Genomic DNA, 25142 nt, shown 5'->3' on the forward strand with positions numbered 1-25142 from the left:
CGCCGCAGGCTGGTTGCTAGGCAACAGAGGGTGCAAGTGTTGCATTTGTGGATAGTTGGAAAGTGCTAAACTAAAGACCTGAGCCGTCCACGTGTTACGTTTACGAACGGTTTCATCCAATACTCTTTTTCCTTTAAAATGATTAGGTGTCACTAAAAAACAAACAAACAAAAGCACAAATGTGTCAAAATATATTTCGTCATTGTCATATTCTGTCTGTCTCCATGTCTTGCATTAAAAGATTTAGTATAAGACTGTTTTCTCTCTCTCTCTCTCTCTCTCTCTCTCTCTCGCACGCACGCGCGCGCGCGCACACACACACACACACACACACACACACACACACACACACACACACACACACACACTGCTACACACACACAATGCTATAGCGAGCCACTCACTAATTTACAAAGTTCCAAGGAGCATTTGAAGGCAGCACAAAGGTCACACGTTCAAGCAGGTTTCGCGATCCAAAAACTTGGAGTTGTCCAAGTTAGTCACTATAATATATAGTTAAATGTGTACATTCGTGTTTATATTGCACAGATAATAAAACATAAAGTAAATACATATCAGTGTGCCTTCGACATTTCACTGTGGATTTCCTTATTTTGTCCCTCCAGGCTGACCGTAGTTGTTTGTGAGCGGTCCAACGGTCATGTATGTTGTACCTCTGCTGCATGAGGCTTTTCCTTTTATATTAAACCACGTATTTGACAAAAACTCAGCTGAAAACAATAATTATCAAGGTTGAAATACGGAAAGGCGCTGTTTCACGTGAGTGTCTCGTTCATTCAATCATGATATCATCGCTAACACGTGCAAAGTTACAGCAGCCACTTGCAAACTCTGTGTGAAAACCACAGACTGTATGTACGTCAAAACACGAGGTCGCAGATGTGTAACTTGATTTTAACCTTTGTAATATCTTAACTTTATGTAAACACCACTTGTCATAAGGGTCTAAAATGAGCCGCCCTCGCCCTCCCTAAAAATAAAGCAGCTTGATTGAATTTTAAACCCCAAATCTACTATGCATGAAGAAACAATATGCCATCATCACAAACTTTGTGAATTTTTAGGTTTTCCCTCTTCACAGTGCAGAAAGACGGCATTTAATAAAGTGGAGTCCAGTCGTTTTTATTACAGCACACCTGCCAGAAGTGTTTTCTTTACTAAAATAGAGGTTTATTATTAGTAGTATTACTGTTGTTGTTGTTAAAGGTGTAGCATAGTTGTAAGCATAATTTTTGAAAGCAGGAGATATATGGAAAAAGTAGTTTTGAATGCATTTTATTGTAGTCTTCAGCAATGTAGTATTATACTGTACAATGAGAACAGTATGCAAATTTGTGTGCATGGACTTTGCAGATGCATTTCAGTGTGTGTGTGTGTGTGTGTGTGTGTGTGTGTGTGTGTATGTCAGTTTTGTTTTTTTGTGGTATTAAAATAATTTTAAAACTGACCCTTAAGGAAAGATTTTAACCGTGTTGATGTTCAGTTTTAATGAAAATATAAGCAGAGGCAATGTTTCATTTTTTCTCATGTTGGGGTCATTCTAGGAAAAAGTCTTTGAATATCAAGTTGAAAAATATAATTTTAGAAATTATCTATGCTGTTAAACATAGTGGCGGTCATTTTTGTTTTAAAGTTTTAAATGTCCTTTTTTTAACAGGAGAAAAGTCTGCTGTCATGGGTTTACTGAATGCACTAAGAGCAGTCAGATGCATCCTGAGCTCCTTTCCAAAATCATGTTTTTCCACCAAAGCTTTGTGGCGGGACAAAAACATCCTGCTGATGGGTTCTCCTGGAGCTGGGAAGACCACAGTTGGGAGGATAGTGGCGCACAGACTGGGACTACCTGTCATCGACGTTGATGACGATATATTGGAGACGACATGGAAGATGCCAGTGGCTGAAAAGCTTTCAGCAGTCGGTGGCGAGCGTTTCCTGGAGGAGGAAGGTCAGGCTCTGTGTAACTTCTCGGCCTCTGGGTGTGTTGTCTCCCTGACAGGATCTAACCCTCTTCACTCTGCGGCGATGCGGCACGTCAGAGAGTCTGGGCTGGTCGTCTACTTGGATGTTGACAGTGAGGACATCATACAGAGACTTGAAAGGATGAAGGTGAACAGGATTGTGGGTCAGGAGGCCGGGGTGTCCATGAGAGACATCCTGCGCTACAGGAAGCAGTTTTATGAGAAGTGGCTGGATGTGCGGGTGCTGTGTGGGAAAGGCGACACGGTGGAGGAAGTGGCGGAGAAGGTGCTGAAGGCGGTGGAGAGATATCAGAACCACTCTGCAGAAACGTATGTGTCAACCAGGTGTGACAGCGAGAAAAGTCAGAAAACACACTTCAGTGACGTGGTAGTTGAGGGTCTCGCCACAGATGGAGGCCTCTATGTTCCCAAAAATGGCTTCCCAATCATCGATGCTCGTGAATGGCTCAGACTAACTGACATGTCATACCCAGAACGAGCTCTAGTTCTGCTTGAAAAGTGCATACACCCGTTAGACGTCTCTGCTTTGGATCTAAGAGAGATGATATTCAAAGCTTACGGGTCTAACTTTTCCAGCGAGGAGGTCGCTCCAGTGAAACATCTCGTCCACAATCAGTACGTCCAGGAGCTTTTTCACGGCCCCACCGCCTCGTTCAAAGACCTGGCCTTGCAGCTGATGCCCCAGCTCTTTGCACACTGCCTCCCACACATGTGCAACTACCTCATCCTTGTAGCCACCTCTGGGGACACAGGAAGTGCAGTTCTCAGCGGCTTCAGCAGGCTCAGTGGCGCTGATAAACACAGGACCGGCGTGCTGGTTTTTTTCCCAGAGAACGGCGTGAGTGAGATTCAGAAGCTCCAGATGACGAGCTTCAGGGAGGGAAACGCCAGGGCCGTGAGCGTCCTGTCAGATTTTGATTTCTGTCAGAGGACCATAAAGAGGATGTTTGGAGAATCTGGGTTGACGGGACACCTCGCTGTGGAGTACGGCACAGTCCTCAGCACCGCCAACTCCATCAACTGGGCGCGGCTGCTGCCACAGGTGGGTTAAACACTGAGGAGGGCTTCATAAAGAAGACTTTATATTAAAGAGTTTTTTAAGTTTTATTTGCAATAAAGAAGAAACAAAGACACAGGGATGACATACAGGTTAATTCGATTTTATTGTAGGGAAGCTGCTTTGTGAAGAGAATACGGGCCAAAAAAGTATTTGAGCCATTATTAACTTTTGTGGTAGTAATAATAATGTAAATTAACGAAAGGACAGTCAGTAATACTGTTTTAACACTGGAGGATAAAAAAATGTCCCATACACTTCATTCATTTTTCATTAGTTTTCACCCGTTTTATTTCCAGATTTATTCTTCCAGTTTGCACATTTACACAAAAGTTTTTTCAGGCAGTAAGACACTTTTACTTTGCAACACGCTGTAAAACACATTTTTGTGACCTTTTCCTCTTCTTGCAGGTGGTGTACCATTCCTCAGCCTATCTGGATCTGTGCAGAGACGGCGTTATCAAGTTTGGGGAGCCCATTGATGTTTGCATCCCTTCTGGTAACTTTGGCAATGCCATGTCGGCTTTGTACGCCAAGCAAATGGGCGTCCCGATAAGAAAAGTCATCTGTGCGTCCAACCACAACCGCATCATCACGGACTTTATCACCACAGGCGAGTACGATCTCCGGGGATGGCCTCTGGTGCTCTCCCACTCCCCGGCTATAGATATCCTGAAATCCTCCAACCTTGAGAGGTTTATCTTCCACGTCTCAGACGGAGACGGCCGTCTTGTCAAGGAGCTGTTCACGCGTTTAGACCAGCGGCAGCACTTTCAGGTGCCTGAGCCTCTTATTGGCAGGATGCAGCAGGAAGTGCTGGCTGGCTGGTGCTCAGAAGACGACTGCTTGGCCGCCATCCAGAGCGTTCACACACAGACGGGCTACCTCATGGACACACACACCGCCGTGGCTAAAGTCGTGGCTGATGGGCTGCAGGATGGTGCGTGCCCCGTGGTGCTCTGCTCCACCGCGCACTACGGGAAGTTTGCTCCCGCTGTGTTCAAAGCTCTGCAAATCCCAAATATTCCAGAGGATCCCGTTGAGCAGCTGGTGAAGCTCGCATCGACAGCTTCCAGACCCGAAATCCACAGAGACATGATGAAGTGCCTGAAGGAAAGACGCAGGACGAAACACACTGTTTGTCAGGAGGATTACGGCGTGTTGGTGGAGGAGGTGGAGAGCATGATACAGGACTCCTTCTTGAAAGTTATGTAGGATTATTTTAGTTTTTGTTAATTAGCACCTTAATTAAACCTTTGAAACCTGAGAGAATTGGCAATGAGCATCTTAAGAAGAAGTGACACAAAAATTAGCAAGAAATTACCTCAAAAAAGCATAAATTCTCAAATAAATAAAGAGGAAAAAAGGTAATGACCAGGAAAAAAGTGGGGAAAAAAGAAAACAATCAAATAAAATATACCTTTTTATATATTCTTTCTGTAGAATGATTTTAAATATAATCATCATCAACATCACAATGTTTTACTTGATAATAAAAATAAATTACACACATAAAAATTCAAACAAAAAAAAATCTAAACAATTTGTTCATGTTTCAGAGATTTAAATGCTTGTGAAAGGCATCTGAATGCAGCAAAAAAAAAAAAACTGTTGTAGATCCAGTTTTCAGAGGGTTAATTTAAATCATAATTAATCATTTTCACAATGTAAATTTTTCATGTCTTTTTTTTGGTCATGTAATCTTAATTTTCTCAGTAAATTTGTAACTTTTTAAAACAAATTTAACACGTAACAGGTCAAAAAAGGCTAAAATAAATGAATATAAACAGAAAAAAATCAATAACATAAAATTGAATATAAAGCACCAGTTATAAGCAGGTGTGGTCATAAAATTGATTTTAAAGACATAATTTAAACGGCTTGAGCCTGCAGGATTGAGATAAAATGAGCAACACGTTCACTGTGATTATTCTGTAATAGAGCTCTAAACTCAATTTAAAGCTTATTGATTATGCTGCATTTCTTTACATCATTATCTGGAGCCCTGGCCCACTAGATGGGGTTGTCTACCTCTCAGCCGCAGCTCTGTGGGAACGCTGGCGCGAGCACTGCAGTAACAGTGTATCACTGTGAGGGGTGAAGTCAAAAGGTCAAATAAACAAGTTTATAGTGATGTTAAATCAATATCTGCAGTCAGGGAGATAATCATCTCCTGCAAGTTAATTGTGTCATGCATTGTACTGTGACAATACTTATTTGCAGTATATTTCCTTAATAATATCTGTCAACCTCTATTGTGTCTTCGTTAACACATTTGCGTTCTGACATAAATATGGACAGGATAAAGATTTTTTAATTATGTAACAAATGTTTTATGACCTCAAGCTTCTTCTTATTAAGCTGAACACAAATTTAAATGCAGTCATTTGCTCCTATTCTTTCACAGGTTTAGGTTAAATATGTTAGACATTTCGCATGCAATTAATAGATATTTCTCTCAAATGCTGGTTGCAAAATTGTTAAAAATCCATGTTAGTGAGCACTTTTTCAAGAACTCTCGTCAAGGTGCTGATTAACAAGCATCGTTACTACACAGGTGTGCCCTGGGATGCTCACAATCAAAGGCGCTTTGAAAAGGCTCGGTTTGATGACACAGTTTTGAGGGCGTGTGCCATGGACTTGCTGACTGCAAGAACGTCCACCAGAGCTGCTGTCTGTGATCTGAATGTTAATTTCACAACCGTTAGTCGTCTCCAATGTCATTTCCCTGAAATTGGCACTACATCCAACTAGGGCTGTGCAATATGACAAAATATGTTGTCCAATGATGAAAAAACATTAATCATTTCATATTATGCTATATTATTGATATTGTTTATTTCCTTTACGTCATCTGATAACACCTTATGTCCATTCGCGTACGTCACAAAAACAAACAAATATAGAGGAGCTGGAAAGTGGACTGAGCTTTACTATAACTTTTTAACTTTATACTTTACTTTATTCAACATTATTACAGTATTTCATTCAGCTTTATTATAACAGTGGTTAATGTAACTTTATGTTATGGTAGTAGCTACTTTATTTGCAATTGTAGTTCATTTCATAATTTTTCATATTTAAGTAGTTTACAATAGTTTCAAGATTTCAGAATATCGAGATATAAATCGTGTTATCACAATATAGCCTAAACTGCCAAATCTGATTCGACTTGCATAATTCTGAGTTGGGCTCAGCCCTAGTTTTCACAGAGTGGCATTATAAAACAGCTAATGAACTGATCTCTACAGTCCACTAATTGCCAGGTGAAGCTCAAGCATCGGTTCAGTGTCCGCCGTCTCATTAATGTCTTACTGAAGGTAGAAAGGTTTTTCTTTTCTTTTTCATTAACAAAAACCTTTTGAACCACACCCCATCATATGTTTCTCAGCTGCTAACATTCAGGATCTTATAGTCTTTAAAAAGACGATAATAACTAGGGATTTGGTGATGGAAATTAATAATGTGCTACAAGCTTTAACCCTTTAAAAACTAAGCAAAACTGTCCTGCTTTTTGTCAAAAAATACAGGGCAAGAAGAGACAAGCAACTTATCAAGAGATGGCCCAAACAAATTGCAAGAAATTAGTAAAAAAAAGTCACAACAAAATTATCTGGAAAATAAGCCAAACAACATTTGTAAGAAATTGAAATTAAAACAGGAAACAAAAATTATCTATAAATGTAGTTTTCTTTGCATTTTCACCGGTTTTGGATAATATCAAATAATCCCCCCTGAAGCCAATTTTCTAGTAATTTTTTGGTCACCTTTTACTAATTTCTCAAAGTTTTTTTGCTGGACATTTCTTGCCAAGTTGCTCATTATGTTTTTTTCTCTGTGTTTTAAAACTGAATCCACTCAATTTTTCAGGTTTCAAAGGGTTAAATGCTTGTGAAAGGCATCTGAACAAAGCACCCAAAAAAAAATTAAGTCAGTCCAGTGTTTAAGTGTCAAACAAAAACCACATTGCTCTTCTCTGCCAGACGTCTGTCAGTGGAAACATCCAGGGGCGGAGTGGGCCCGAGGGTAATTTTCCACCCTCAAACATCACACCATCCATAACAGGAGAGCCCAGAAATGACTGGCTATCAGTCGAGTCATTTAAATCCAGGTGCTGCCTCAGCAGCAGCGGGGAGAAGAGGGCGGAAGATAAGTTTCATAGATCTCCAGGATTGCTTATGACTGCAGTTGTTCAAATAGATGGAAAGTCAAGCCAGATTTGAAAAAGCACTTTGCCAGCATGCCCTCTGATCTGGATCACTGTCTCCCCGAGGCTTCGCCAGAACTCAGAAGAAAAGTGTTTTCTTTACTTATTCAGTTTATTTTCGGCTGTAAAAGTAGCAGCCTATTTGCTTTTATGCAGTTGTGGCGGATGAGTCCAATCTCTTCCCATTGAACGACAGATCTGAGGTCCCCAGACATAAAGTCCACAGTTGGACACTCGTGATTTGCCACAAAGTAACATATTATAGTGCACCTCCAATTTTAAGCTGAAGACAACAGTTTCAAACCCGACCTCGTCACCAGAATAAAATGTTAGCATTGTATGTTTCTGCAAACCACAGACATGTTATGTTACGTTTCATATGTACTATTACTGTACTAAAGGGACACAGAGTGAGTAACATTTCCAGCTGTTTGTGGTGACCAAACCAGTTATTTTAAGCTAAAACACAATCTTTCACCAACCTTAGCCAAGTGGTTTTTTGTACCTTAACATAACCAGATGCACAGAACTGTCATAATCTGGGGGTCAGGGCCCTCACAAGGGGTCACAAATTCAGTTTTGATGGTGTGAGACTATTAAAAGAATACAAATATAAATTCTTCTAACGGTTTACTGCAGTGTTAAACTGGAACCAAGAGCAAGACTCACAGAACAAGGGGCAAAGGGGATGAAGCAGGCAGATTTAAGCGAGACTGAGGCAAGGAAGCAGTCTGGTTTATGACACTAGAGTTTGGAGGGCAAAGGCACCAGCAATGCAGAAGACAGCGAACTGTCATGAACCAAAAGTCTGTCAGCACGAAAGAGAGAGAGATCAGGGTTTTTAGGCTGCAGTTGATGAGTGTGGAATGAGCAACAGGTGTGCAGGCAGAGCTCCAGCAGCAGGAGGCCACGCCCCACCTGTGAAATCACACATCAACACAGCAGCAGAAAACACAACCAAAAAATCCAGGAAAAATATATGAAAAAACACACAAAAATTATACCACCACATTTATCGTACAAAAAACTACAATTTTCTAAGACTGTCATCTAATATTTAATATTATATTGCAGATTTTACAGAGATTTTTGAATGTTTCTTGCCTTTTAGGAATTTTCCGATTATATTTGTTATTGTCTTTAATTTACTTAAAAATTATTTATTTACTTTATTCATGATGTTGGTTTTATTATTACATTTTCATATTTTCAATTTCATGTATGCATCTGTGTCAACTTTCCCACTATAAACATCTGTTCTGTCTTTTCATAAGCTTATCATTCATTTTTCTAAGCATCTGAAGTGCACTAACCTGCACGAAAGATGCTGCAAGAATAAAGACTGATGACTGACTGAACAAAATACTAAAACAAAACAAAGAAAACATCCCTTTTTGGTTTAACTTGTCACAACTAGGAAATATTAGAAGGTTAGAGGTAGGACTTTGGTTTATTTAAAGGGGCCCCAAAATAAAGAGAAATTTTTTCGAGGCCTCATGTTGTACAAAGTATCAAAAGAAGTAAAAAAAAAACCCAAAAAAAACAAACTGCAGAAGTGTGTGAGAAATGAGCGCACTATGCACAGCAGCCTGTCGGCTTACCTGACAGTGTTTGTGTGAAAATGAGAGAGCAACAGGGAGAAGGCGTCTGTGGTTTGAGGTGATCCATCGCTCTCGACAGAGCTGAGCTCTGCCGCTGTTGTGGAAAGAGAGGAGGAGAAAGGTGCCGAGGGACATCAAGATAAATTACGACTTGTTTTTTTGAATCAGTGCAATATTTTACAATCACCCCTCTGACTTTTGTCTCAATGCTTACAGGATGATGGATCACTTTTTTTTTTTTTTTTACTATGCATGAATATATTACACAGCACATGCTCACACACTGGAGGCGTCTTCTGTTCTTCCAGCCTTTCCTTCCCTCTGTGTCTGTGGTCTGCTTCGCTGTGAGCATTGGCCTTATTAATCAAGCTGCTTGGCAGGTGAATGTGAGGAATGGGTGGGTAAAGTGTCTAAAGGGGGAGTGTGCAGGTGCATGTGTGTGTGTGTGTGTGTGTGTGTGAAAGAGTGGTGAGGGGAAAGAGAGAACCAGCTGTTGCTCAGCACCGAGTGGCCCACGGCTGGGTGAGCAAGGATAATTGCAGGTACCAGCCTGTTCCCATCTCCTTAATGTGAACCTGTAGCATAATGGAAACTGCTCTTTCACAGTGGAGGGAAATAGAAAGGAGAGAGGAGGAAATTAACGCATCAGAGGAGTTTGGAAAGAAGATCTGGTGAAGCGGGTTGATTTGACCTCCTGCTTGCAAGATCCCTGACTCTATAGTCTCTTTTCTTTGTGTTCAAATCCCAAATGTAGCATTCAGATTGTGATAAACAGACACACAGGCATTTGTTTGCTATACAAATGCTTTAATGTAATTTTTGCAGATCTTAACAGGGGAATTCTTTTCATTGTACTTATTTCTGTATGTGTGTTTTAATTTTTTTAAATTTTTTAATTACTAGACTTAGACATCACAGGTCACTCTAAGCCAGCCGAGGTGCCATATCTGTTTTTTTTTCTTGCAATATGTTTTATCTTTTTTGTGTTCTAAATCAACCTATGTTTACATTTTGTGAAATAAGATTGTAAATGTGGTATTTTAACGAATGTGTGGACCTTGAACTAATCACTAAGGAGAAACCTGGACCCTGTGGCTGGACCAGTTGGGAAATTATACTTGGTAACAATATGTAGGTACTTCAGCTTTCATCTTTGTTGTTTTGGTTAAAACATCAGGTTCAGGTTCAGGTTCAGGCTACTTTATTTGTACCTGTAGGTAGATTTGATTTGCAGTATAAAGTGCAAGGCATCCATTCAACACAGGTGTCAGACATCACACACAATATACAGGATAAAAACATGACAAGAAGATAAAAACATAAAAAACACCCCATAAATAAATAAAATAAAATGAAAGTGTCCCAGTGATAATCAAAACATTTTAAAGGGGTTGCCACCTTATTCCCTTCTCCTTTCAATGTCTAAAAGTTGGAACCTCATTTTAGTGCAATGTCAAATAGTTTGTTAAACTTTTTTAATTGCACAATAATTTGTTTTGTAAGTGACTTTCCTAAATGTCCCCATGGAGAAAGTGAATTGAATCAACACGTCCTCAAAGAGTCATTAGCTCCAGTTTCAGTGGAATTATTCTGTCCCATGAAGGTTTGAATAAATTCTATTTCAGAGGATTTTCCCCTCCTGCCAAGAATAAAACCCAGAGGGGGAACTGAGAATCTTTGTTCGTCTTGGCACCGAAAACCGTCACATTTATGAGTGTTGGCATGAAATACTGGCACTAAACGTCGGTTCTGAAGTGGAGGTAAAACACTCGCTCACCACTGTAAAGACCTGAGTTAAAATGTTGGCAGCAACGCCTCCTCCTTGGGGTTGTAAGTATTCAAGTGGGAAGCCAGTGAGGGATCATGTCCTGGACCAGCTCAGGTGTTGGTCTGAGGCATCTGAGTGCAGCATACTGGTCTGCAGTCACAGGGACTGCAGTAAAATGGGACTTTGCAATAACTAAATTGGTGAAAGTGAAACAAAAAAGGTGTTTTTTTTGTATTACAGTCATACACAGTCATAATACAAAATATTTGTCGTATTTTCATTGGATAAGCTTTTGTTCATCACATTTTGAAATCTCTTACATTTTAATGATATTTTATTGATTTCATTAAAATTGTCCTCTCTCTCTCTCTCTCTCCCTGCATCCTCCATCCATCCATTTTTTAGATGCAAAAAGAGACAAATTTATTTCACATACAAAATGGATACAAAGTGAAAAATATATGTTTTAAATTAGCAGAAAAAGCAATTAGAATATAATCTAAACACATCCATACACACACACACACACACACACATATGTATATACATACATGCATATACACACATGCAACCACACACGTACACGCTTACATACAAATTGGATATATATGTAGGTGTGAGGTGAGATGCTGAACAAGGTTGATTTGGTTTTGGCTTCGACTTACGCTTTTGTGAGCGTGTTCACAAACATCAACTGAAAATCCTGTACAGTATGTATACCTTTAAACTGAACTAAAAGGCATTTTTGTCATTAAAATCACCAGAATTTTAAAAAGATTGACTTCTGTAAAACATGGAAACTAAAATGTTTGTCTCATTTTCTGTCACAATTTCCTTCCAGCAACTTAAAATAATCTGCAAGTATATTTAAACAGGATTGATTATGAAACTGTAGAACATCCTACACATGGGGATTGTGACCTTTGACCTTTCCTTCATAAATCGGCTGGAGGATGCCTCTTCTTCTACACCAAAACAGGTCATCTGATCGGACACAGTAAATATAGCCTGTGCATGTCTTAATATGTGTGTAAATGTGTGGTAGCTTTTTTTTATTCAGCTTAGTGAAGTGTTTTTCTCTGTGATCAATGGTTTCTTTCTGGAAGCAGGAGCCAAACAATCAGCCAACACATCTCAACATCATGTTCACCCGAGGCTTCCCTGCTAATTACCGAAGACATTGATTCGCGCCCAACATACCTCTGTGTGGAAGTGTGAGGAAGAGGAGGAGAGAACAGAGCTAATGAAGGTGTCAACGGGAGCTTGCCACCAGAAGATGATTGTTATTGGATTGAAGTCATTTGCATTTTGATGCAAACTGCACGGCTGAACAATACCCATCGGTGCCTATCTGCTGTTAACACCTTTTGATAAGCGCACAGACAAAAAGCAGTGATTCAATTCAAGGTGACCAAAATAACTGAAGGGTCCTGAAACAGATTACGTTTAACTGATGCCTCCATCAGGCTCTTGGCGACCGTCTGCCAGGATCTTCTCCTCCCTGTGATGAAGGAAAGAGAATCCATTTCTCACTCGCAGAATGAGAAATCAATGACCCCGAGGTGGATCTGTGTGAAATGAGATATGAGCCTCGTCTCGGAGGACTCGGCGGGGCTCAGATTGACAGCTGACTGACAGGGGTTAACTGCCAGGAAAGGCCAGCAGGCTCCGAGGTGTAAAACTGACCCTCTCGGACTCTGTGTTGAGGGCAGGGTCGAAACATGTAGGCCGGATGTTGCTTAAATCTCAAGATATCCTGTAATTGACCGTTTGCTAAGGGCCTGACCCTCACTGCTACGCCTGTCAAACCTCTGTTCTTGTGTGGCACATATATTTAATATTATAAGTTCAAAGTTTTAAAGGTTGGTTGCCACAGTTTGTTAAGGAGACAGGTTTAGCTGTCATTTTCCAAGGTATTCATGTAATCCTTGATTCAACTCTTAATGGGGAGGATTTTAATGTAAATTTACTGCTGCTATTATTGTGCAAGTTTTTAATAATCATTTCACTGTCTGGCTACACAGTTACTAACATTTAAAACACAGTAGCTGAACGTTAATCCCCAGCAAAAGAAACTGACACGTGCAATAACATTCTCCCTTCATGACCTGCTTTTCATATCAGCTTTCACAGGAAGCTGTCTGCCAATTAAAATGTCTGAATGCACTCTGATTTAGTTATAGAGTTACTTACTTATGGCGCAACCTAAATACCTGCATCGTAAAGTAATAAAATAAGATATCCTTGCCTGTGATTTTCTGTTAGTCATATTCTTGTCTTATCATTTCTCTGCCTGAAATGCTCAATTGTCGTTAAGAGGCGCGAGCTTTCCCGTAACATCAAACACTTTGCCCTGTTGTTTTATTTCCTGGTATATTCCAGGCTTCACTGGCCAAAAAGACTTCCCCCAGCCTTCCCAAACTAGGTGTGTTCAGCCTTTAAAAGCACAACATTCCTCCACATGTTTGCAAACTGTCTGGCAACATGGGCTGCAGACGCACTGACTGCCTGGCAAGACTTCTGTCAGGCCTTTTTGAGAAACTTGGATCACTCGTGGGCTCCTATCCTTTTTATTTCTTTGTGATTCCTCTCATACTCTCAGCGGCGCTCAGCGGAGGCTTCACTTTTCTCAAAGACAGGGAGGATAATGACTTTGAACGACAGTATACACCCAGGAAAGGACCCTCGAAGGCCACAAGAGCTTTTGTGAGGGAAAACTTCCCCTACAATGACTCCATGTTTTCAGAGGACCGCCTGTACCACAAAGGCAACTTTGCATCTCTCATTGCTGTGTCCACTAATGGCTTAAATATACTAACAAATCCAGCCTTTGAGGACATCATCAGACTCAACAATAAGATCCTAAATATCACCGTACACAATGGGAGCCTTGGATTCAGTGACATGTGTGCAAAAGTCAACGGCGAATGTCTCACAAACATCATCCTGGAAATTATTAGCTCCAATGAAACTGATAAAACCGGCATCACTTTCCCCGAACACACGCACAGATCCAGTTCAGTGTTTCTGGGCTCGGTGCTCGGCGGGGTTATCACAGATGCCAACAGCTCAGTCATAAGTGCTCAGGCTGTAAAACTCCTCTACTACTCAGATAACAAGGAAAGCACAGCTGACGCCTGGAAATTATGGCTGAGGGGATTTAAGAAGCTGTTATCAGAAGAGACGGGCAGCAAACACATTGACGTACGTGTAATGTTACTTTCTGATATTGCATTTTTTCACATCTTTCTGAAAATCTTTCAGTCCATATTCTTAAATGTTTGTCACTGTTTTGTGTGTCAAATATTGAGCCTTTCTTACTAAAATCTGACAAGTTGATGAAAATAATCTTGGCAACAGATTGCCTTGAAAAAGTGAAGTAAATATAACTATACATTTTAATTCATGTTTACTTTGTATCTAACTGTTAACTCTTTGAGATGTTGATCATCTTTACTCTTCTTGTGCTGCACTTAGATGCCTTTCACAAATTTTAAGTTCTTCAGATCCTGAGCAAATTGTTGCATTTTTTCTCAAAAACATGAGGAAAAAGGCAACGAGCAACTTTGCAAGAAATTATCACAAATTGCAAGAAAATAGTAAATTCGGAAAATTACTTAACAAAAATAACAAAAAATTAAATTTTTTATTACATTTGTAAGCATTTTCCCCATGTCATGTCCTTGTTTGTTTGTTTTGCTTATTTTTAGAGAATTTTATTCTATTTTTATTCATCATGAGAGGATTTTGCAAATGATGAAGTCAGGAGATTTGTGAGTTCTGTTTTCTTAAAATGTTTAAGAATAAACAAATATTATTAACTAGTGTGCAACCAGCAGAATACAGACATACAGCACAACACACTGGGTTTATTGAAGTACCTTACCTTATTGCTATGTTCCTGAAAGAAATCCAACCCAATTTGCCCAGGTATCAATGGGTTAAATATACAATTTAATAAGAAAAAAATGGACACTATCCATCACTGTAACAAAGGTGGATTTTGTCTCATAGCTGAACACGCTGTTGCACTGAGGTGTAATGCAAAAATAAATAAATAAGCATATAGATCATTTTCTTAACATATTAGTTACAGCCTGTCTGCATCTTTACCCGTCCTTTTCAGATAACGTGGTTGGCAGAGTTGCAGACACACTCGCTTTGTCCTGAAATCCAAGCTGTGCTGTCACACTGGCTTTATTGCTGTCGTGACTTCTATGTGTAAACACTTTTTGTCTGACTTCACGTTGGCGTTTCTCTCTGCTGTCCTCCATTGTAGGTGTCTTACTACACCTCCAAATCCAGGCAGGAGGAGATTGACAGTCACACCACAGATGGCTTCCCTTTATTCCTCATCACTTATGCCTGCGCTATCACCTTCTCAGTGATATCCTGCCTGAGGTAAGGAGTGATCAGTGACTGTCACACAGTGAGCGATTTCCTGACTGCAGGCCAAGTCCGAGACAGAGAGCTGTTGTTTATCAAAGTGATTGATACAGGAGAGCCACGTACAGGTTAACATGGAGTTATCATATCAATTTCAGCATCACTGTGTCCAAAGATGAGTTATTAAATTTTAAAATGTATTTAGTTTTTACTTCAAACTCACTTTACTTTTAGTTTGTTTTTTTCAGTGTTTATTTAAAGGTTTTACTTTAATTTCTGTAAAATATAGCTTAGGGTAGGTATGTTATATGTCTGTAACAGCTAGATTGGATTGCATAGGGAGTAAAAAAACAATGTAATTGCAATGATAATATAAACCAAACCATTACATATAATAAACTCCAGGATCAAAGCATTATAGAGTAATGCACAACTGTTTTTTATATCATAAACAATCTAATCTATAGCAATAAGCAGGGTTGTTCTGAGGTTGCTCAGGGTGAAGTTGTCATAATAAAGTTTGTACAAATGGACCTTGCTTGCAGCATATTAATGCCTTTATCAGTTACGTGATTTTGATTGCTTGAACCAACAACAACACTCAATCTCTACCTCCCCGACAGATTGGACAATGTGAGGAATAAAGTGTGGGTGGCCGTCTTCGGCGTCTTCTCCTCCAGCCTGGCTGTCCTCTCCTCTTTTGGTTTACTGCTTTACATCGGAGTGCCATTCGTTATTACGGTCGCAAACTCTCCTTTCTTGATACTTGGTGAGAAAAAGCCCCCTTGTCTTTTTTGTTCCAGACTGTAGTTTTAGGTTGTAGTTTGGAGTGCAACATCCATAAAGTCATATACTGCATTAACATAAAAGTGATGTGGTGTTTTGCAGACCATTAAATTTGAGCAGTATTTGACCCGCTTCATGTAGTCTTAGGCAGATTAAACTGTAGCACTTTGTCATGTTTTATGAGCATTTTATGTTTTATAGTAAAATCTTGTAAAATGTTTAAAGTCTTGCAAATGGAAAAAATCAAAACTGTCATTAATTTTACATCACTACTATAATTTCTCCAGGAATTGGTCTCAATAACATGTTCATAATGGTGTCCGACTGGCAGCACACCCACGTGAAAGACCCGGTGCCGAAGAGGATGGCTCACTCCTACAAAGAAGCCATCATGTCCATCACCATCACCGCTGTGACTGACGTCCTCAAGTTCTCCATCGGCGTCCTGTCCGATTTCCCAGCGGTGCAGTCATTCTGCCTCTACACCAGCACCTCCATAGTGTTTTCCTACATCTACACAATCACCTTCTTCGGAGCGTTTCTGGCTCTAAATGGGAGGCGGGAAGCCAGCAACCGGCACTGGCTGACCTGCATGAAAATACCATCAGAAAATTCTGATCATCACCCTGAGATATATAACATCTGCTGTGTGGGAGGCGACTATGATAGGAACACTGGAGCAGAGAAAAAACAGCCAGCGAGTAATTTCTTCAAGGATTACTACGGCCCGTTTTTGATCAAACCCTGTGTCAAAGGGGCTGTAATCTGCCTCTTTGTGGTATATTTAGCTGCAAGTATTTATGGATGTTTCCATATACAACAGGGGATTGAGCTCTATGATCTGGCAGCTGATAACTCCCACGTTACCAGATTTATTATAAAGGATAGGCAGTATTTTTCTAGTTATGGCCCATCCGTGATGATTATTGTAAGTGAGGAGTTCCCATATTGGGATAAAACTAAGCGGCACCAACTTCAGGGATGCTTAGAGGACTTTAAGATGCTCCAGTTTGTAGACGAGGATGTTTACACGTCCTGGCTGGACTCTTATTTGTCATACGGACAAGAAGCACATTTAAACCTTGATGATAAGGATGTTTTTCTCCAAAACTTATCTAAATTTTTTGATTTATATCCTTTTTTCAAGCAAGATTTGAACCTCAGTGGAGATGTCGTTTACGCGTCCCGGTTCTTCATCCAGACTGTGGATATCGCCAATGCCAGCATGGAAATTCACATGCTTGAAGGTCTTAAAAGCACCATAAAAAGATGCAGTGCAGGATCTTTGTTGGTCTACAATCAGAAGTTCATCTTCTATGATCAATACACCGTCGTAGTGAGCAGCACGATTAAAAACGTCTGCGTGATCACAGCCGTGATGATGGTGGTCTCTCTCCTGCTGATTCCAGACCCGCTCTGCTCGTTATGGGTGACAGGTTCGATTGGTTCAGTGACCACGGGGGTGACTGGTTTCATGTCGCTATGGGATGTCACCCTTGATTCCATATCCATGATCGCTTTTACTGTCTGCATTGGCTTCACCGTCGATTTTTCAGCTCACGTGTCTTACGTCTTCGCCTCCAGCAAGAAAACGAGTCCCGATGACAAAGCTGTGGACGCTCTCTCTAGTTTAGGCTACCCCATCCTTCAAGGCGCCCTGTCCACCATTTTAGGCGTGTCGGTGTTGGCTACGTCTGGCTTTCACACGTTCAGAACGTTTTTTAAAATCTTTTTTCTTGTCATGCTCATTGGGATGGTTCACGGCCTAATTTTTATTCCAGTAGTTCTGTCGTTAACTACATGCAGATCAAACAAAGATGAAAGTAAAGACAACAGTTTAAAAATCAGCAAACTATGACTACAGTTACAGTGCTGATCATTTGTACATAGTTAGACATATTCAAAATGCAGATCCCGTAATAAAAAAGATAGACTAAAACATTTGCTTTGAAAGTGAATGTTCTGCATCAGTTTAACCCTGTAAATGACAAAAAAAATGTGTTACAAAGCCTCTTATTAGGTGACTCACATTAAATTTTTTCATTAGTGGAGCACATTAATGTGCTGCTAAACTCTCAACTGGTCTATTACAGCGTTAAATACCACCCGCAATCTCAAAACTGCAGTCATACGGTGCAAAACAAAAAAAAAGCATTTTAGGTTATCACAGTTTTCAGATGTCAAACTACTGAAACCTGCATGTAATTAAGCTGCACCACAATTTCTCAGTTCCAGGAGTTAGTGTTGAGGACATATCATACCTCTCCAATTGGCAGCACATTAACATTAAGAACCCGCTGCCCGTGCAGATGGTTCACACCTCAAAAGAAGGTGCTATGTCCACCTTCGTCACTGTCATCATCGCGGTGACTCTGCAGCAGTTTGATAAGAAGATTATCAAAATAAGAAGAGATGGAAAAGAAGTGTCTGTTGTCAGGAAAAGACTGAGAATGATATGAGATTGCAGAGGAAGTTCATACTTTAACTCTTTGAAACCTGGACAAATAAGTTTCATAAAAAAAAAAAAACATGGAGAAAAAAAGGCATGAGCAACTTAAAAAGAAATGAACCCAAAATTAGCAAGAAATTCGTAAAGAGTACATGAAAATAATAAGTCTGTAAATCTTTTACTTAAATATTGCTGACAATTATGAATAGACTTGTTTGGATATATTTTCCTATTTAAAAAAAATAAAAAATAAATTAAATCCAAATTGACTAATTTCTTGTAACTTGCAGGGGATTTCTTGCCAAGTTGTTCACTGCCTTTTTTATCCATGTTTTTTTTTTTTTTTAAAGGAATCAAACCGATTAGCACAAAATTCAAAGGTTTAAATACTTGTGAAAGATGTGAGGTCCATCTAGGTTTCAAAAGGTTAAATTCATGAATTTGGGTGTTTCTAATGATGTGCAGCTCTACTCCTGCATAGACATGAAAAGCAGTTTGAATAAACCAGATTTTCAAACACTTTTTCCCCCTGTGAGAATAAACAGCCAGTTTGATTTACTGGCCATACAGTCATACAGTTTTTCCAATTATTTTCTGTGCAGTGCTGGCAGCTGCTGGATTTCCCATCTCGTGTCATTTGCTTGCAGACATCAAGATTTTAAGACAGCAGCCTCCTGGACGCAGCTGCATGTCCTGTAGTGTGGTCCAGAAATCCAGGAGGTCTTCAGGTTCCAGCTTCTATGATCCCTGGTGGCCTGTGCAGCACGCAGGTCGACTCTCAGCTCTGTCACCCTTCGTCACGCCTGTCTTCCTCACCCTCGTATCCAAGACGAGATGCCTCTGGCCCACACAGCGTGACGTGACATGCCCCTACACCCAGGGGAGAGACACAGAGAGAGGGAGCAACCTTAGAGCTTAAACTAATAAGAAAGAGAGAAACTGATAGATTGGTGACAGTTTAAGAAATAGATCAAAGCTCCCTTTAACTACTTAACCCTTTGAAACCTGAGCAAATTGGCTTGATTTCTGTAAAAGCAAGGAAATGAGCAACAAAAAAAGAAATGACACAAAAAAGCAAAAAAAAAAAAATTAAATAAATAAAAAATTTAAAAAAATAGTAGAAAGTACAAAAAATTACCTGAAAAAAAAAATCAAATAAAACACAAGTTAAAAATGGAAAAAGTCTATAATTTTGTAACATAATTTTAAATATGTAAGTGTGATGATTATAAATATAGTTTCCTTAGGAGTCGTCAGAGGTGTAAAGCATATATTGTGTGTGTTGCAAAAGGGTGTAAACGTAAATCACACTAGAATAGAAGAGGCCATGAGATGAGGAGGGGACTGCTCTGCAGGAGAGCACAGCCTGGGAGGACAGCTCTTTTATGCATTTGGGCCCTCCCACTTCTCAGGTGCAGATAGTTACTCTAACGAGCCGCACAGACTCCTGCAAGCAGAGGACAGAGCTTGGCTGTTATGCTGTTTTCCATTGCAAGTTGGAAGTTGATAATTTCGAGGTGTTTTTTCCAACTTCCCATCTGAAAGTGCTTCTGCTTGGAAAACATGGATGCCTACAGACACTCATGTTTTTTTGGCTGGTCTCTGAACAACAGAAGCGTGCACTGAGGACCTACATGAGCTGCCACAGCACCATCAGTGAAGAGAAACAGCAGTAAGTCTGTGTCTTTCTCATTCAAATAACATACAACTCAAAATCTCAAAACTCAAAAATAGCTCAAAATTGGGTATGATAAACAGGTGCCGAGTCAGTTAGCTAAAATGTAATGCCGTTTCTGAGTACAGTGGAACGTGGAATTACATGTGGGTCTGTTTAGTTTGGATTAGGAAAGGACCATGTTTTCAGCTTAGTTTTAGTTTTGGTGGCACAGTGGCTGCTGGAAATGACATGATGTTTTGCTAAAAAACATCCTATTTTGTTGTTTGTTGATCTTTAACATCCACCATCCTCTCCACCTCCCAACAGACCTTTTAGACATTTTGACATGCCATAGTAGGGAAAGCAAAGGTGTATTTAAAGACATTGTAAATAGCTGTGTTCCACTTTGGGGAGGCCCTGGTATTGTGCATGTGGGTTTACAGAAATATCTCACTGAGACACTTAATGCAACTGAGCCATCGTAAATGTTATCAGTTTCATCTGTGCTTTTGCTACTATGACATTTCAAAGTGTTTGCTGTGAAAGAGTACTACTACAAACCCAGCTCATATATATGTAAGTAGAATTATATCACTGTAGACATTTTGATATGATGAAATGTGATGTACACATTTATTCCGACAACTGGGCTGGCACTTCTGCTCTTAACTGTGAAAACTGTGTGTGTTCTTTGAACCATAGATGCTACAGATAATGGACATAGCTATCATGATGTCACCGACTGGTCTGTTTTGAAGCCTTGTCTTTGGGATTTTATTTGTCTGTTTGGCCATCTTGACTTTTTGGGGAGGTTGGCGCTGTGTAGCAAGGGGTGGATCTGACTCAAGATTGTGGTGAGATTCTGCAGACAGTCTGTCAGTCAAACAGCCCTGTCCTTAAATATGCGTAACATTAGGCCTTAATAAAATGTAAATGAGTGAATTATCAAAAAAATTTGGCCCTGTAAAGTTGTCATGATTGCTGAAATTGACTATAGAGACCAAAGGAATTTTTTTGTACCAGGCTGTAAACATGTTTATTTCTGCTGTAAAATTGGACATGTTAATGTGGGTGTCTTACTCTGTTGTGGAGCCAGCCTCAAGTGGCCATTCCATGAACTGCAGTTTTTGGCAATTCTGCATTGGTTTCATTTTGAATATGCCAAATAAAATTGGAGAAAAAAATATATATATAAGTAAGAAAAGCAACATGCCCATCGAACATATTCAGTAAACAAATTTAAGTATTGTCCAAGTCATGTCCAAAAAGGAGTAGTAGGGAGTGAATACTTACCATATTCTACCACCTTTTTTAAAATTTTATTTAAAAAAAAAAAGGTGACATAAATATTCAATTTTTTGCACCAATATTCACCATACACACCTAGATATAACCAAACAAGAATTGAGACAAAAACAAAATGTGACCTGATCCAGCTGCAGTTTTTTTCTCAATACTGTCGATAAGAAAATATATATGGTATGATAAACGGCAATTTTCACACCATGGTATACCTTGAAACTGGTATACAGCTGCAAACCTATACATGTCACAACATTTATTCATAGGATTATGGGATTACTACCGATAACATTCAACGTTCATGAAGCTATTAATATTTTAAAAATGGAAAAAAATCATGTTGAATCCCACTGGTATTATTGGCCCCCACGGATGTTGAGAGAAAACAATAAACATATAATAAAATAAATATTCATGCCCAAATAGATATGGATGTATTCTCTTTGGCATCAGTGAATTTGATTTTAAAGAAATTAAGTGGCTATAATTGAGTTATTTAACAGTGATCAACAGTAAAACAACAACAACAACAAAAAAAGGACTCTTGAATGGCAAAGTTAGAACAAATCACTCTCTATTGATCCAGACGAAGTGCTTAAATTTGACAAATCAGCGGACGCTGACTTCATCGGTTTCAGCACCGGACAGCTCCCTCACGGCTCCACCGAACACGGCGCCGTGATTGACAGAAGAAACGGCCATACGCGGATCAATGGCGCTTCTGAAGCCCTATGAGATGATGGAGAAGACGGGCTTTAAGGGCGCGCAGCTCCTGATGTGTATCTTGTGGCTTCTGGAGGCCTACTTAATGCTTGTTGTGGTCGGAAGAGGGCGGAGTGCGTTTGCCATCCAAGTGAGAAGCTCCCTGACTCGATGCCTCCTAAAAAATATATAAATATAAGACTAACCTGCCCCCTTTTACCCCTCCCTCCCTCCTCGTTTTGACTCAGTCTATGTAGCGCGCAGAGGGAGAGCGTCCGCCGCACAGCAAAGCCAAGACAGTCTTATCTACAGTGAGTGTGTGAGAGAGAGGGAGAGAGAGAGAGAGAAAAAGAGAGAGAGAGAGGTGGGGGAAACAGCTGCAAGCGGATACTCAACATCAACAAGCTGTATGAGGCATCTGTGAAGAAGAAGAGAGGATTTAGCGAGGACACCGAGGGGGTTCCTTACGTTTCCCCCCTCCTCTGCTTTCTGATTTCAAGATCTGAGGCGTGGAGCTTGCAAGAATATCCTACAAGTGGTGAAGCGATGGTTTAGCGAAGCAATTTGGCAGATTTCTTTTTTTTTTACAGCACGCCCGCCCAACGCCACTGTAATTCCGAGCAGCAATCCCCCCCAAACATCTGTGGACGCTTTTCTGCAGGGAGATGGCTGTTTTTCGGCTGTCGTTGCTGCTGCAAGTGGGATTTGTGATCGGATCAAACCATAAATACGCGGAATGGTCAGCGCATGGGGGAGATATCGGAGCACAGGAGGCGATTTACGGCGCTCAGACGCACCGTCGGCAGCTGGCGCATCTCCGCGCGCCTCATCCTCCACCCGGGGAGACGGCGGAGCTGCCGCAGAAAATCGAGGAGCATCTCCCCAGGGTGGTCACGGCTTTTCTGCACACGGGGGACTCGACTACCTTAAAGCACGCCAACTGCTCGCGCAGGTACGAGCTCACCTCTCTGCGGGGAAGGTCACAAGCCACTCCGCATTACTCCATGAGCAGCGTGCTGGATACGGTACTGCACGCCACAAACTTCCTCAACATGATCTTGCAAGCCAACAGGTCCAGGGAGCACAGCCTCCGGCGAGACATTGAGTGGTACCATGCCTTAGTGAGGAGTATACTGGAGGGAGACGCCAAGATTCACCGAGCGGTCGTCACTTTTAGCGCGGATTCGTCCGTGGCAGGGCCCTCGTTGCTTCTCCAAGCCACCAGGGCCGGCGGAGAGATCGTGCTCCAAGACCTCTCCAGCATGGCCCACCACCACCTGCACAACCGCACGGTGGACACAGAGTGGTACCATGATGTCAAAGACAGGAAGAAGCCCAGTTTCCGTAAGAGGGTGCTAAGCCAAGACATCAGATCAGTAGACAATTCATTAAGAAGAGGAGAGAGTTTTATCCCAGACAAGACGCACGTGAAGTGGTCTGCGCCCTACCTCGAGTGTGAAAATGGGAATTTTGTTCCCCGTTGGCTTTTGACCTTATCGGCTGCTTTCTATGGCCTGAAACCCAACCTGGCTCCTGAATTCAGGTAGGGACACACATGGTTGCAAAATTGACAAGTTATATCATGATAGAAATAGCAACAATCTCAGCAAAACATCACTTTTGCCTTGTTGTCATTAAAAGCATTGGTGTAGATTTAATGGGGGCGCAGGGGGCAAGTCCACCTCAATATTTACATGTGCCTTTGCACCCCCCCCCCAATAAAAGCATAAGAGTAGCAGAGGATATGTTATAAATTACCAACACTGACCCCAAAGCGACACAACTACAAAGACACACAAAATGACTAAAAAGCAACACATAATGACCACAAGGAGACACAAAATGACCCCAAAGGGATTCAAAACATCTGCAAGGATAAGTTAAACAACCACAAAGATACAAAAATGACAACAAGGACACACAAAACCATCACAAAGACACATAAAATGTCTACAAAGCAACACAAAACAATGACAAAAAGACATAAAATGTCCACAAAGAGACACAACACAACCAAAAAGAGACACAAAACAACCACAAGAAGAAACAAAATGACCAAAAAAGATACAAAATTACCAACAAAGTCTGTGTGTCTTGCTTCCAGAGGTGGAGGGCCCCTTTGCATATCTGTGCTCAGGGGTCCATTTGCTCATAATCTGCCCATGCACACATTCATGCAAAAAAATTCACCAGAATGCAGGAAATTAAGTGTTTGATGCACAAAATTTTCATATCTGTCCCCTCCAACATTAAAACAAAACCTACACCCATGATTAAAAGTGTCCATAAAGCTTATATTACCTTAGCCCACTATTATTATAAAGCTACAAATGTATGTTAGACAATTTAAGGTGAGTTCAGATGGCACCACTACATCTCCGATCTTCATACATAAACGTGCCTCTCTTTCCTCCCCAAACACACTGCAGCTTCCCACTGGCCTCCCCCTTGTTACACCAGGGGGGTTTTCTTCCCTCCTCCAGTCTGACAAGGCGGCGGGGTGCTAAAAATAACCCTGGATGTTACTGAATGTAGCAGTGGTGGAAACCTCTGGCTACAGGCACCTAATTCATTTTTCAAAAAAACTCGCTCGGCTGCATGCTTTACTACTCAGGAAATGTCGTGTGCCTTTTCTTTTTTGGCGAGGCAGCTAAACCTGCAATGAGTCAGAACCTTACTGATGAGAGACGAACATTTTTTTTTTCTTTTAAAGATGAACAACAGCCGGCGTCTAGAAATGTTGAAATGATAATTTATACAATCCATGTCCTGAAGCCACCCCTGCTGCAGCCTGCTTGTGTTAATGTGCCATGTTTATGCCACCGGTCGTGATATGCACTGAATATAGTCAAGTGCTAGGGCTCCATATGATCCTGACCAACATCTTTCCAATGAATATTTAATCCAGATCACTAGTTGTGTGTGTACTGCCTTCGATGAATCTTTAATTGATACACTGGAGTCGCTCACAGGCAGGCACAGATTGCAAATGAGTCAAAACCTGCAGTGATCTACTGTAATAGGCTATCAGCTACCTGGTGTTATCCCAGACTAAAGCCTCTCGGAGCAGCTTCAGCCTCAGTCTGAAGCAATCTGATAGGAAATTAGCCTGTGCACTCCACTGATGAACAGTCAGAGCTCCAGTTTTCATTTGAAGCCAAATTCTTTCATGTTTGATTGCTGATTTTTCCAAAATAATTGGGTCAGAGAAGCTCTCCTTCCATGGC

The 25142-nt window shown here is 40.7% G+C and overlaps 3 protein-coding genes across 3 annotated transcripts in view; all 3 read left to right on the forward strand.

Annotated features, from left to right (window-relative positions):
- The first annotated feature begins 651 nt into the window (after window positions 1-651).
- On the forward strand, window positions 652-4334 carry LOC121960768 (threonine synthase-like 1). Its single transcript, XM_042510621.1, has 3 exons — window positions 652-780; window positions 1679-3042; window positions 3469-4334. Exons 2-3 carry the CDS (start codon window positions 1696-1698, stop codon window positions 4270-4272), a joined length of 2151 nt encoding a protein of 716 aa, XP_042366555.1. The 5' UTR covers window positions 652-780; window positions 1679-1695; the 3' UTR covers window positions 4273-4334.
- Window positions 4335-13117: 8783 nt separating this feature from the next.
- Window positions 13118-17663, forward strand: LOC121960419 (patched domain-containing protein 3-like). Its single transcript, XM_042510089.1, has 4 exons — window positions 13118-13837; window positions 14913-15034; window positions 15643-15788; window positions 16093-17663. Exons 1-4 carry the CDS (start codon window positions 13118-13120, stop codon window positions 17661-17663), a joined length of 2559 nt encoding a protein of 852 aa, XP_042366023.1.
- Window positions 17664-22306: 4643 nt separating this feature from the next.
- gpr158a (G protein-coupled receptor 158a) overlaps window positions 22307-25142 on the forward strand; it is a 74508-nt gene continuing 71672 nt past the window's right edge. Inside the window, exon 1 of the mRNA XM_042510498.1 lies at window positions 22307-23458. Coding sequence (XP_042366432.1) covers window positions 22581-23458 — 878 coding nt within the window. The 5' untranslated portion in view covers window positions 22307-22580. The remainder of the gene's footprint in view (window positions 23459-25142) is intronic.

The sequence above is a fragment of the Plectropomus leopardus genome, chromosome 21 (genome assembly GCF_008729295.1).
Source record: "Plectropomus leopardus isolate mb chromosome 21, YSFRI_Pleo_2.0, whole genome shotgun sequence".
In the NCBI taxonomy this organism is placed as follows: Eukaryota; Metazoa; Chordata; class Actinopteri; order Perciformes; family Serranidae; genus Plectropomus; species Plectropomus leopardus.